The sequence below is a fragment of the Phragmites australis genome, chromosome 24, assembly GCF_958298935.1.
Source record: "Phragmites australis chromosome 24, lpPhrAust1.1, whole genome shotgun sequence".
In the NCBI taxonomy this organism is placed as follows: domain Eukaryota; kingdom Viridiplantae; phylum Streptophyta; class Magnoliopsida; order Poales; family Poaceae; genus Phragmites; species Phragmites australis.
The window spans coordinates 11,341,449-11,356,839 of record NC_084944.1 but is presented as its reverse complement, the minus strand read 5'-3'; the positions used below and the strand labels follow the sequence as shown (position 1 = coordinate 11,356,839).

The 15,391-nt window shown below is 43.0% G+C and overlaps 1 protein-coding gene and 1 pseudogene across 1 annotated transcript; one reads left to right on the top strand and one right to left on the bottom strand.

Annotated features, from left to right (window-relative positions):
• Nucleotides 1-698: 698 nt before the first annotated feature.
• LOC133906914 (uncharacterized) lies at nucleotides 699-1,487 on the bottom strand. The gene has a single exon (XM_062348875.1). It carries the CDS (start codon nucleotides 1,485-1,487, stop codon nucleotides 906-908), a length of 582 nt encoding a protein of 193 aa, XP_062204859.1. The 3' UTR covers nucleotides 699-905.
• A 339-nt stretch (nucleotides 1,488-1,826) lies between these two features.
• LOC133907187 (monosaccharide-sensing protein 2-like) lies at nucleotides 1,827-10,533 on the top strand (annotated as a pseudogene).
• Nucleotides 10,534-15,391: the final 4,858 nt, after the last annotated feature.

The following is a 15,391-nucleotide window of genomic DNA, read 5'->3' as shown; positions in this document are numbered from 1 at the left end:
ATCGAGCTGAGAGTATGTACTCCCGGGAGTACAAACTAGTTTTCCTATATATATATATGTGTGTGTGTATGTATCTATCAAGCAAGTAGAACAAAAATTGCAAGCTCGGTGACAAAACCTCACAGCATACACATTATATTATGAGGATGACAAGATCAAATACAACTTGAAGAAACTGAAACATGAGGTGATGTTATGTGATTCCATCCTTATAAAACATATATCGATGTCTAACAAATCAAATATGCCAATTCCAAGAGATGGGACCTTCAAAAATCCATTTTAAATTTGAACTTTCGAGGTACAACCACAGTGAACTGAAACTATACTGATGCAAAATATCAGAAGCGCTTCACTGTGACTAAACTCAGTGCAATAAGGTAGGACTCTAGCAGCAGGCCTTTTCCTTATCATTGAACAAAGACAAGATTGACTTCAATTCACAGAACCTGGCATGAGAAGCCCATAAACAAGCAATGTAAGCAGGAACAAGCATCATTAGTCGTTAATTCAGAATTCATTTCAACGAAACCAACGATAATCAAGAGGATATCCTAAAGATAACAGTACCATCAGATAGAACTGGGCATGAACACAAAACAAATTTTCATGCAGATTGATGCAAAACAAAGTAAACTTCTCCATATCAGAAGGCATCCATCTCCCTTTACACCAAGTTCGCACAAAAAGGAGCCACACGTGGAGAAACTCTAGCAACTTTGCATCGCTAAACCCCACATTTCCATCAGAAACTAAACTAAGCTAAACAAAAGTATGCGGATTCGATACCACGACTCCATTTTTCCAGCCATCTACCTTGTTGAGCAGTTAGTGGGTAAGCAGCAGTAACAAGAGCGAGATTACGTTCAAAAGGCACAACCTTTCTTCCTCCTCCCCTCGATCGGTCACGGCAAATCGTGGAGGACCCCCATCTCGTCGACGCGGAAGCCCAGTTCGCTGAGGTCCACCGCCTCGTTTATGTCGATGCCGCTGCTGCCTTTCCCCCCGAGCCCATCCGCCTCGGCTTCGAAATTGACGGCGGTGGCGGCCTCCTCCTCCGCCTCGGCGCGGGCCCTGCCCTTGAGGCACACTCCTACCTTCCTCCTCGAGGTGGGTCCCGCGCTGCTGGGCGTGCTGGCGGTGGCGGCGGAGGGGTTTGGGGTGGGGGAAGGGGAGGGCGGTTGGTTGAAGGTGTGGAAGGGGGTGAATGGCGCCCAGCCGTCGGGGGTGGCGGGCGGGCCGAGCGGGAAGAATGCCCAGGTGCAGAAGTACATGTCGGCGCCGGGGACGACGGGCGGAGCGGTGGGGAGCTCGTCGGCCGGGAAGGCGCGGCGGCAGGTGGGCGTCGGGCAGCGGAGGCGGCGCCCGAGGTACGGCCGCGGGTACGAGTGCACGTAGCAGCAGTGCGGGCACGCCGTCCAGAACGCTTCCTCGCCGTCTCCGCCGGCGCCCGTGGCCGCGGCGGCGGAGGCGCCGAGGTGAGCCATCTCCGCGAGGTGGGGTTTTGCTGCCTTTTTTGGGGGGGGCGGGGCGGGGACGCGAACTGGGTGGCAGTCGGGTGTCGGGTGGGCGGTGGGCCTCGGAGAAAACACCCCTCAAGGCAGGTGGGGCCCACTCGGAGTCTTCGCGTTTTACTAGCGAACGCCACGTTGCTTTCCGCTCCCGCAGGTGTGGGGAACGGCGGCGACCTTAACAGCACGCGTGCGCTCAGCAGTAACAGCCAACAGCGGCGGCGGTGGCGGCGGCGGCGGCGTCGGTTCTCCTCCAGATCCACGGTGACGGCGGCGAGCTCCGAGGGGAAGAGGCTCATCGCATCAGCGCGATGAAACCGCGCGGCGCAACAGCGGCGCCGCCGCTCGGAGTCCCCCGTCGCGCCGTTCAGCTTGGGCTCCCGCGACGTCGTCTTCTCCGTGGGCTCTCGCCGCACCTCGGAGAATGAGATTGAAGGTGGGAGACGAATCCGCGAGGCGTCCGGTGCCGTCGTGGCATCCATGGGCAACCTGCTACAGGGAGGGACAATGCGGATATTGCAGGTAAACAAAACCTACTCTTAATCTCCCCGTGCGCGCTACCGAACAGGAAGTCTCTGAGAAGCAATGGTCTAGAAGCCAGCCGCACCGTTGGCACAGGACGAGGCGGCCTAGTAGCCGTTACAGAATCGAGTAAAAGTAAAGCTGGCTAAATCGCTAATATAAAAACTATTTTTAATATACTCAAGAATTATTTTTATAAACGGTTTAAATGATAAATAGTAGGAGTGGACTTATGCTGTTTCGTGCCAACTATGAGAAATAAATTTTCACATATGATTACTTACGACAATTATTTAGGTAAATATAATAATTACTATAGATGGTTTTTTATGTAACTATCTTATGTAAATATCTTATGTAAATAGTCATTTCTTATATAAATTGTCTCTGAAAATAATATAATTACCACAAACGGTTCACATAAGAAACCGTTTCTAGAAATAGGTATTTTCAAAAATAATTTTTTATATGACCCATCTCTCGTAATGAGTTGTAGAAATTTATAATTTCTCCATACGAAGTTAGATGGGGACAAAAGTTATATAAAAATTATAGTCCTTGACGAGATCTACAATTTTATAGTTAAAAACTTTTTTATTTAAAAATATTTAGATATCTAAATAATTGTTTGACACAAATCAAATTATAAAAAAGGGTATGTTTGCAAAGAACCTAGACTTAAAAAGTTACCATATAAGTGGTTAGTAGCAAATCAAATTAAATTTATTTTAGAAGCAAAAAAAATATAGAAGATTTATCTATAGAAGATATTGCAGTTTTCTCTCTAGAATTATATTTATAGGCACATGTTCATCGTAGGCTTTCATCTGTACGTGATTTTTCTTCAAACGATTATTTGATCATCTAAATTACTTTTAACGAAAAAGTTTTTAACTGAAAAGTTGTAGATCTCATCGAGAGCTATAATTTTCATATAAAATTTATCCACATCTAACTTCGTATAAAAAAGTTATGAATTTTTTAACTTATTTCTATAGATAGTTATTTATGTGAACTCATTTCTATAGATGGTCATAACTTTTCAGTTGCCTAGTCAGGCCATTTTTTTTTTTTGCTTTTTTAGGCCAAAAATTGTCGATTCGAGAATCGATTATCATAGGTGATCTGCTTAAGGAACCGACTATGAAAATAGGAATTACCACAGGCAGTTTTTTAAGTAAATTGTTTGTGATAATCGTTTTTCACAAGTAGTTCCTTAAGTGTACTACCTGTGGTAATCTGTTTCCACAGACGGTCTCTTTTGTGCATGTAGAAATAGTTCATTTTTATAGGCATTCGACCAGAGGAGGGTGGCTAAACGTCTGTGCAAATGGATTACCATCTGTCTCTAAAAATAGTTTTATAGTAGTGAATGGGCGGCTCAGGCCATGGGCAGACCTGTATAGGCACGTCCTGTTTTGGCATGACCCAGTTAGCCATGTTAGATAAGAGGGTCATGCTGTGCCAACCCATGTACTGAGCCTACAGCCTAGGCACAACACACTTAAAGTCGTGCCGTGCCATTTCGGGCCGATGGCCTTTTTTGCCTGTTAAGCCTGTTAGCCCGTTAATACGTGAAAAAATCAGGAAAAAAAATAAAAGAAAATCAGAAAAACTCAAGAAAAAATAGAAAAAAATTAAACGGGTCATGTTGCAGTCCGACCCAGGCACGGCCCAAGCTGTCATGCCGTGTCTGTCCAGCCCGATTAAAAAAGGGTTGTGCCTACAGTGATGAGCATCGGGCCAGCCTAGTAGGTACGACCCATCTAAACAGCATTAAGTGGAAGCTTGCGTAGATGAGCGATGAGCCTGGAGTTATAGGGGATGGTTGTAGGGGAGAGACAAGGAAGAACAGAATAATGTACTAAACCTCCCAAGCTTCATTTCATATGTACCCCAACCCCAAATTCATCTCTTCCCGAATCTTTCGAATCGTGCTCGTGACAAATTTAGTACCAGAGTCTATCCATCATGGAGATTCCAGACTACCTACAAATTCCCCAATACCGAACTCAAGAACAACACTAGATGGCAGATCTCCACCGATCTGTTGGCACGGATCGAGCAGCAGAACAAGGAGACACAGGAGATGGTGGCGGCACAAACGATGATGATTGAGCCCCTCGTGAAGTGGAAACCAGAGATGGAGGCATCGGCGACGGAGCTAAAGGAGGAGATGGGCGATGTGCACGTGCAAGTGAGCCGGATCTCCTGCAACCTAGTTCTCAGCATTTGACCGGTTGATCTGTTGCTGATCTTGCCGCTTCCTAGCAAACACTACTGGCCCAGTTTATCAGCTTATCATCTGATTACGTTACACTTGAAACAAACACAATCTAATGTAATGAAGTAACAACATGAAATAGCCAAACCAAACACCTTCTATGTGAATTTTTACGCACTTAAATTTGCAAATTCTAAGTTCAGGACCTGGTGACGTGCCTATACAAGCTTAGGAACCTATGGCACACTAAACTCTTTATAGCATTCATTAATATAAAAAGAATCGAACATTCTTTTGATCAAGGGCATGCCTATGTCCATATTCGATAAGAGAATTCATTATTTGCCATTAGATAATAGCAAAATCTCTTATCTGTCACCATAAAACTTGTCTTCCTTTCCACGTAACCGGTTGAATTTTTCACTTCCTTCTTCACCACTTCCGTCAGTAGGATGTCAGGAGGCTGTTAAGTATTACTAGAAATGACATTTTTACCTTTGGTGGCCCACAAGTCAGACAGGACTACTGAAACATCCTTCCTTGTCCTCGTATCAATGCCGGTTCTTATCAAGAACGGATACTAAAAGTCCATTAAAAAAGAATCACTAGTGAAATCAATTATCACTGTCAGTTCATATCAAGAACCGGCACTGATACTATTACTACAGGTTTTTGACATGAACTGATAGTGAAAATGGACTTTTTACAATGAACCAGCAGTAATATTGGACGGAGTATTACTGCTGGTTCTTGTTAGGAACTGGCAATGATAATGGAGGATAAGCTGTCTTTAAACATTCATTACTTTTTCATATGAAGTTAGATGAAGACAACATTTATATAAAAATTGTAGCACTCGATGAGATCTACAATTTTGTAGTTGATGACCTTTTTTTATTTAGTAATTAAAGTATCAAATTTAGTTCACAAATAATTTAACATTCGTAACTTATTGAGATCAACTTTTTTCATTGTGATTCACTCATAGGAGTACATAGCACTCCTAAACAACATAAATAAGGGTAAAAAGTAGTAATAACACTGTGAAATAATAATATATATAATGCATAAATACTAAAAAAAGATTGATATATCTATACATATAAAGTGCATGCACTCATCGAAACTCTACTTCCGCTTTTATGTTGACCCAACTCGGATAAAACATGAAATTATACAAAAAATATATGTTAGATAAATGATGAACTCTAATGGTAATAATCACATGGTGAAATGATATATGCAATGCTTAAGTTTGTTCATGATGAAGTTGTAGAAAACATATGACGATTTGCATGTTTGTGGTGAGATATTAAAAAATTATAATAAATTCATACGGAGTTAGATAAAAATTTTATAATATATATGATTATTGTAGCTCTCAATGAGATTTTATAACTTTGTAATTGATGACTTTTTCATTTAAAGACATGTAGATATGCAAATAATCGTCCAAAAATTTAGCAAGAAAAGTCAAAAGAATAAATTATCATATAGCCGTCAGCTACAACTGTAGGTGGGATGGTAAGCAAGCTTCGTACGAGGGGTGAGGTTACGGATTCGACTCCCATGCACTACAAATGCGAAAAAATGTGTGATTTGTGACTGCGAGGGGTGGCCCGGGTCCAATTTTTTTGGCCACAAAAATATCGAATTTGTGATAAGCGTATCTCTGTCGGTTCCTGAATCGACAGTGATACTCGACAGTATCACTGCTGGTTCCAAATCCGGCAGTGATAACAATTTTAACCGGCAGTGATCAACTTTTTTTTTGTACTAGTGAGAGCAGTTCCCACTTTATTTTTCTCTTCTTTTAAAGTTTAACTTGAATTTTTACACGCTAGTAGAGCAGTTTTAGAAGTACATCAATATTTTTCTTCAAAATATTTAACACTAATTTAATACACAGATTAAATTTTGTGCATATGTACTGCAACAATTGGGCCTCGTGCACTGGATGTCTCCCCAGCCATATCAATTGGCCTTTAAAGAGACATTCTCGATATCTTTGGCTTATTCATGAAATATGTTGTGATTAACTAAATATTTAGTCTTATCATCACCTTAAAAGTGATGGTGCATTTTTATGCACGATGGTAATGTTTTAATGTTTCATGTGAAGTATAAAATTGTTTAATTGGCTGCTATTCATTTTCCTTTGATGTTTCAGGAATTGAAAATGTTGCTTTCTATTTGATTGAATAACGATATTGTGACTTCTTCAGCTCATTATAGTTGTGCACGGTTTGACATATGGCTGTATATATGTTTCTATACATTACTGTTGCAATACAATCTCATCACTATCTAGTTTATTTATTTATTTATATATATTATAGTTTAAAATTAAGATAAGAAAGGAGATCTATCTTTGACTCTATTTTTTCTCACTGAAACAAACTTTGAGATGCACTACGACGAACATATTTACAATACACCTTTTTTCTCATACATTATCGTACCCTTGCATCAATCATCTTATGCATAATTAATGGAACATCTTATGTACATTTGATAACTTTTGGATGATTTCTCTAGGTGCTATCCTATATATAAAGGATGACTTCAACTTGGAAGACAAGCTAGTGATGGTAGGGCTTATCGTTTCAATGTCCCTGTTTGGAGCTGTTTATAGACTTATAGACACAATGCTCTCGGGTGCGAAAGCAGATGTGGTTGGTCGGCGGCTAATGATCATTATCTCATCACTTCTAGACCACATCAGTGGATTCATATCATTTTTGGCTTCAAATGTGTACATCCTGCTGTTGGTGAGGTTTTTTTCTGGATCAGGTATTGGTTTTGCTGTCACACATGTTCCACTCTATATATGGGAGATTTCATCCTCTGCAGACATGAGGGGAATGCTGAATACCTTGCCACAGTTCAGAAGGTCTTTTGGGATGCTATTATCTTACTGCGTGGTGTTTTGTATCTGACTTGCGCCGACACCTTATTGGAGGGTTATGCTAGGTAGTCAAACAATTCTATCTTTTATCTACCTTTTTTGGCCATTTTCTACCTGCTTGAGTCTCTAAATTTCTCGTGAGCAAAGGAAAGACAACTGAAGCTAAGCATAGTTTGCAAAGGCTATATGGAATGGGAGACGTCTCAAGTATGCATTGCACTAGTAAAACTTAAGTCATACTTGTTCATTGTTCTCTCTCTTTGTTTACTAAATCTTTTTCATGCCAGGGTTTGATATTTACCATCTTGCTTTGCAGGTGAAATGGCTTAAATGTATTAAAGACTACTTGATTGGCTTTGATAATTAATTGGTATCAGAAAAAGAAATAACTAAGCTGTATGGACAGGAAGAAGATCAGGAATTGTATGCTCGTCCGCTGAAGAGAGGAAGTGCAATTGAAAGAGCCTACAGTTTCCCCATCTTAAAAAAATCTGTTAAGATTGATCCTATTGTCACATTATTATTTGACAGTATGTATATGAGAAGGTACCTGAGGCAACATTGTTTCCCAACTTTGCAAGCATGTTCAGTCATGTTGAAAGAGCACCTAATACAAATTGGGATATTGAGAACCATGTAGAGGCCCATGCACATTTATCAAAGTATACTAGAGAATATTGTGATGAAAGCCTCCATAGTCCCACTTCTTTGACACCAACCAGCAGACCTTCAGGGACAGCAGATAGAGGAGGTAGAGGGTGGTGCCACATAGAGGTACTACCTGTATGCAGATCGAGGAGCCAATTAGAAGCACGTGTCAAGGAGGATGGCAAGTTGCTTGGAAATATTCAGCAAAAGAGGGTGAAGATGGGCAAATGCAAAGTTCGTTCCAGCGTATCTTCTGGCAAGGTGATATTCCTTCTGTTGGTCAGGTTATTCAAGCAAAAGGTTTGATTAATGAACCAGCTCTCCGTCATCATATTGGCATTGATTGTGGGTGTGATACTGCAAATACTTCAACAGGTAACGATAGTCTCAGATCACATGCATGTTTCATGAATCTTAAGACAATAATGTGGCCAAGAGAACCCCCCTACCCCTCGGTGTTGCTCTCGGGGTGATGCGAGGAGCATTCGCCAAACCCTAGCCAGTCACTGCCCACCTCACATCCCAGAGGTGACCGGCGGTAGTGCCAAGAGGTGCCCCACCATTTCTTTTTCCCTTTCTTCTCCTTCTCTTTCTTTCTCTCCCTCTCTACTTTGACCTTCGTGCACTGCTCCTTGAGGCAACATCTTCACCAACGGTGGTGACGATGCTCCCATGCGGCGCCTCATCATCCTACTCATCCTCGCCCTCCTATAGGTGAGGTGGCGTAGCTGCTCCTCTTGCCCTGGCTGCACGTTGATGGGCGTGATGCAGCGCTGCAGTGGCTTTGCTCTATCTGGATGCTGAAGGGTGTGGCATGACACTACGATTGTAGTTCCACATGAAACCATCTTGGTTGTCACCACATCAATGGGTCTACGGCGTGCTTTGCCATGTCACCGCTAAAATCCAGATCTGGACCAGCTCGAGGTGGCGTCAATGACCGAAGGCGTGCGGTCCTGCAGACCGCCACATGGTTGGTGCCCGGTAGATGGCCGGGTGGAAAATGCAGTGGTCGTTTGCCAGTGCGGTGGTTCTTCTTCATCTTCTCGTGTAGCTTACCTAGTCCTTGCATCGACTCCTCCCCTTGCAGATCGGTATCTTCCCCCCAATCTTACCCTTGGGGAGCTATGCAGCTCAGTTGGCTTTGTGGGTGGCATAGGTGTGAGGTGTCGAGGGTAGCTTCGTTGACGGCATGGCAATGGTGGTGTTTTAGGTGTGTGTGGTGGTGGCCATGTGGGATGCAGGAACTTCGAACGAAAGTCTTGCCCGACATTTTGCCAGTGCCAGCAACATCAATGCCCTTAGGTACCACTCCCCTCCTTAGTAGCATCATGGTGGTGCTCCTAGGGATTCTCTGGGTAAAACCTAGTGATACTCTTTCGGATGGGTAATGGCGGTGTCTTCGATGTCGTGTCCTCCTTGAATTTGTAGCATAGGAGGCCCTTCCCTGTGTTTAGTGGCCACCGACTTTGGTCTAGCTTTGGTCAGTTTGGTGGCGACAATGACCACAAGAGGCCTAGTTTAGCTAGGTAATTGGTCGGATACGGTGGTTTAGATTGTTCTGTGATATTTTGGACCTAGTTTAGCTAGGTACTTTACCACAATGTTTACAGTTTTAAGGCTTGTTTGGTTCATTCTTAAGTTTATCACGTTTAAGGTTAGCTAAGTGTAACTAGCTTGCCATAAAAAGTGTGGCTAAGAATTGCCACAAAATTACACAAGTGTGGCAAAGTTAGCCAAAAAATTATGTATATAACGTGTGGATCAGGGAACTAACAAAGTATAGCTTGCCACTGTTGTGACAGTCAACCAAATAGTTGCCACATTATCTATGGTGTGACTAACCTTATGGCAAACTTAGGTGTGAACCAAATAGACCCTTAACCATAGTTTTCTGAATTAACCGAGCATTGTATTGTTTTGCCTCATTTCCCTTAATATGAGGCAACTTTTTCTTACATGAATCAGCAGTGTTTTTGTCTTGGGTTTTAAAAAAAAGACAATAATATGGCATAATTAATTCTTGACTATATGATGTTATGTAGTTTGCTGAATCAGTGGCATTCTCTCCTACACCCCTCAGATACTCGAGCAAGCTGGTGTTGGAATTATTTTTTCAAAGATTTCCCTTAATACCACTTCTACAACTATTCTTATTAGCGCACTTACAACCTTGCTTATGCTTCCTAGTATTAGTGTTGCCATGCGACTCATGGATGTTTTTGGAAGGAAGTTATTATATATTTCTTTTAATCAAATATAGGGTTTGATTTTTCCTTTTTTCCCCCTAAATTAGATGTGACATCAACTTTCTCTTATACCATGCAGGTCTCTTCTTCTTTTTACAATACCAATACTGCTAGTATCACACTGGTTGTCTTGGTTTTTGTCAATGTTGTGAACTTGTGCACCATACTGCATACTGATATCTCCGTCTTGAGTGTCATTACATATTATTGTCTTAGTCATGGGATTTGGCCCAATTTCAAACATCTTTTGCGCGGAGATATTTTCGACGTACCAGTGTCCGTGGCAGTTGCATGGCCATTTGCAGCATGGCATTTTGGATTAGTAACATTGTTGTCACTTCCATCTTTCCCTTGATGCTGAGCACCGTTGGCCGTGTTGGTGTTTTTGGAATATATGCAGCTGTTTGTATGGCGACATTGATAAAAGTGCCCGAAACAAAGTGCATGCCACTTGAGGCCATCGCACATTAATTGCTTTGTAGTTGGAGCAAAGGAGCAGCTTAAACAAGAAAGGAGAAAGTAGGCTTAGAAGGTCACTTATCGGATCCCTATGAGGAACAACAATAGGATATTGACAAATTATTTTAGGTAGGACTATATTGTTGTAAAGACCTTTTTGACCAAGGTTCACTATACCTATATGTTTGAGAGACCATGTAGTCAAGTATCATGGTCCTACTAGTTGTTTATGATGAGTAATTGACATCGTTTTGTAGTTTGGATTTGATTTTGGCCTTTTATCGGATTTTGAACAAGAGCAGTTTTCAACTGGTAATATGAAATTATTAGTGAGTGCTCATGTTCAGTTGCAGATCATTTGCGTGCAGTAGAACTCTCAAAGTTGGGAATTGCTAGGACAATTGGCAAAGGATAAGGGGAGGAGCCTGCCGACCCAAGTTTGACCGAGGTACCCGCAAATGCCTTAAGTGTTTGGTCCAAGTCTTTGGTCTAAGTCTTTGGTCTGCAGAATAACTTTATATAACCCCTCATCTATTCGGATTCGTCTACTTAATCCCTTCAAATATAAAAGTATTCGGGCCCTAAAGTATCTAATACCATCTAAATCATCCCCTATGGTAGCTTAGTGGTGGTTTTACTGATGTAGCATGTTTTGTGGCCGACAACATAGTGCTGGCTCCACATGTCATTCACATCTATCTTCCTCTCTCTTGTACTAGGGCCCACCTATCATCTCTTCTCCTTTCTCCTGTCTTCCCTCTTTCTATCTCTTGTGCAGCCATGGGAGAGGCACTCAGGATCAACACATTCCCGATGATCTCACAGCAGCAGGAATATTCTTCTTAGGTTATAAAGGAAGTATGAAGAGAAGAAGGGAGGATGAGGGTAATGACAGGTGGGACTGGAGCGTAGGAGAAGATAGAAAAAGAAAAAAGGGAAGCATGATATGTGGGGTCAATGCCATGTCAACGCCCGCACAATGCAACACCTAGCCAAAACCATCTCCAAAACCGTCATAGGACGATTTAGATGGAATTGAGTATTTGAGGGGGTTAAGTAAACTTATTCCTTGGTATGCAATTGTTGTTCGTGAGATTCACCTTCAGTTTTCTAAGAGTTTCGGTTTAGCAGCTGCTTGTCCTTATGTGTGGATCAGGTCAGTATATAGTAGCAGCCATTGGAGAGTTTAGACGTAGAGTATCGGGAATCTTAAGGTTATCGGAAATCAGATCGAACGTGAGTTTGGTCTGTCCAAAGGAGACAAACAATCTGCCATTTTGCTGAAAATGCTGAAACTTGCTGATTGGAAGGCTTATTTGTGAAGTAATGTTACTGGCAATGCTAATGTCTTCTTCAATGGTTGTATTAGATTCTAAAAATCCTAAAGTTACTAATAAAAAAGGCTTAGGAGAGGCTTAACCACATATTAGATCACACTACAATAGAACAGATAATCTATATTGGGTCATCAGTACCGGCTAGGTCAAAACCGGCACTGATGAAGTATCAGTGCCAGTTCGTAACATCCTACGCTCGATCAATGATTGAGCCGTGTTGAAAGTATCAGTGCCAGTTTTTGGTACAAACCAGCACTGATACTTTAGTACCAGCTAGTAACTATAAACCAACACTAGTAAATGTGCAGTAAAAGAGGCGACTTCTTCTCCCCTAAGCTCGAACATAATAGAGAGGAGCTCTGTTCTGCTCGGCTCCCGCCATTTGTGCCCAACTTGCTCTTAGAGACTTCAAAATTTAGAGTAATTTACATGTCCAAGGTGCTCCAAGGTTAATAAGATGATCTACATTTTATTTTTACTTAGATTTACTTACTAGATTGCTCTAGGTTTGAAAGTATATGATTGCTCTATGGTGATAAATTTTAGAGGAGCTAGAGCTCCAATTGGGCTCTAATTGAATAAAAAATTACAATTTTCTTATTGTAGGGTACATAGAGATGATATAAATTTAATTTGTGGTTAGATTTATTTGCTAGATTGCTTTAGATTAGAAAGTACGTAATTATGCCATGATGACTGTCGGTGTATCAGGAACCGGGGGTCCCTGAGTCCCGAGGCCCGGCCAGCCATCCGCCAAATGGCGCCATCCCACGAGGTCCCTCCTAAAGGATGAGAAAAGTTCAAGTCCTGGGAGAAGGTGCTCGGGGCCACAGTCACTGGTCCCCGAGCACCCCAGTTCCCCGATGATCCACAGAGTCTAAGTACCAGGAAGAAAATGCTCGGGGAGGTGCCCGGTCGCCCCCGAGCGCCCTAGTCCCCCGACGATCAGAAGAGCTAAGTTCCGGGAGAGAGTGCTCGGGACTGCGTGTGGTAGCTCCCGAATGCTCGGTTCCCCGAGGATCCGCGTAAGAGTGCTCGGGAGAGAGTGCTCGGGACTGCACGTGGCAGCCCCCGAGCACTCGGTTCCCCGAAGGATCGAGCAAGAGTGCTCGGGGAGGTGAACAGTACCCCCGAGCACCCGGTACCCCGAGGACAAGGATAGGCATTCTCGGGAGAGAGTGCTCGGGGAGGTGAACAGTACCCCCGAGCACTCGGTGCCCCGACGACCCAGAAAGGCCCCCGAGGGGCCCACCGATGAGGTGTCCACCAGTCAGAGGTCCGAGGCCGCATTTAATGAGCGTGCGTGGCCTGACATCTCCAACTGCTCCCGCCGCAGTGTCAGTTCCTACCATATTTTGGCAGAGAGGCGTGGGGCTATTAATCGCACGGGTCCCGTCCCGTATCATCCGGCTCGTCTCGGGATAACATTGCAAGGATCAAGGCGTTCCGTCTGTCGCCCTGTTGTGGCAGAGGAACAAGACAGGGCGGGCACGCCGGGTTGCTCTGTGGCTGCCCGGTGGGCCCTCTCCACGGCGTCCGTTGCCAGGGCGTTTATGGTGACAGGTGACCGGGCGTGCGGCGTTTTTTCCACCCCCGGTCACTTCACCCAGAAGAAATGATGACACATTTCCCAGTCATGGCATCTTGGAACTTGTGCCCCCCTCCTTCCCGTTCGGGACATGTCTCGATCGGCGAGTACTTAAAAGAGCCGGCAACACAGAAGAGAAGGGACGGACAATCCAACAAGAGATCGCAAGCACCCAAGCATCAAGAACCGAACCATAGACGAACACAAGGCACAAGGGACAGTCCCTGCCGAAGAACAAGGAGCCTCAAGCTCTTAGTTAGGCCAATATTCTTGTAACCAGCAACATCCTTGAGGGACTTCCTCAGGACAGTTATCGCATCCATACAGGAATAGGGTATTACGCCCCCGTGCGGCCCGAACCTGTCTAAATTCCGGTGCATTTACTTCTTTTTGCACTAGGTCGATCACCCCCACCACCGGCCGTTGCATTCATTCCATTTATTTCTCCGACGAACTTATTCAGGATCATCCCCCCGGCCGAATCTCTAAAAAGGGGTCTCTCGGGATCCCTGCGACAGGAGTTAATCCTCCGACAATGACCTAGATATCTAATTTTCTAATAGTGATTTAAGAAAAAAAAAAGGTTAAAATCATCTCTAAATAGATTAAAACATAGCTCTAATTTTCCAGTAGTGAACTAGGAAAAAGATTAAAATCACCTCTAAATAGATCAACATATTAAATTTGAATATTGTGTTGTAGGGATGACACGTCCACCCGCTAGTCGCAAGCGGACGCGACGATATTTGGAAGGTGGGTCCTCTGACCTCAGCCAAATGTTGGAAGGTGATGGGCCCTTTAACATAGAGCAATCAAGATACGAGATAATTCAATAAATTAGATGTACATTTTGAAATATTGTATGGTTATCAGTTCAATGTTTTTTCAATGATTGCTAAAACGTAATGATAATCATAAATTTGCAGATGGATTGGATATGGATGTACAAGGCTGACTGTCATTCTTTCATGGCGTGGAAGCTTTTTTAGGGTTGTCGCGGCATACAAGAAGCCAAAAACAAGTGTGATGATCACTATATATGATGTCCATACATTTATTGTAAGAATTAGAAGCAGTTCTCAAGCATAGAATAGATCCGTGTATACTTGTTTTGCAGGGGTTTCAAGCCTAGCTATATCCACTGGACCGAGCACAGTGAACATGAGGAGGTTGTGCCTAAAGAGAAGCCCACGATCGAAGAAGACGGGGGCAACACTATGATGGCTAACGAAGATATCGATATGTCAGCGTTCGAAGATACTTTTTTTGGCAACGATGATGACAACCTAGACAAAATGTTGCGCAATGCGGAGGGAGACTTCACCAGTGATAGGCAATATGAAAAATTCCAGCACATGATAAAGGACCATAAAACACTGGTGTTCCCAAGCTGTAAGAAAGAGCACAACAAACTGCATATTGTGCTGACATTACTATAAATGAAGTGTAGCAATGGTTAGTCTGATAAGGGTTTGAACGAGTTATTACAATTATTGAGGGACTTGCTTCCGGAGGGAAACAATTTGCCTAAAAAAATGTACCACACTAAGAAGATTATCTGTCCATTAGGGTTGGAAGTAGAGAAAATACATGAATATCAAAATGGTTGCATGTTGTATCACAACGGGGATACAGGCTTGGAAGCATGTCACGTTTGCGGTGCATTGTGGTATAAGCACAACGTTAGTGATATCCATAGTGATGACGTAGGGGAGAAGAGTAAGGATAAAAGACCTCCTGCTAAGATGGTTTGGTATCCCTATAATCTCATATTTGAAGCGATTGTTTGCCAACAAGTGAATGTTGAGTGATACGATGGCACACCGAAGGGCGCAAGAAAGGCAGAATGCTTAGACAACATGCTGATGGAATGTAATGGAGGAACTTCGATACAAAATATAAGAAATTCAAAGCTGAAGTGAGAAATATAAGGTTCGGTTGAGTA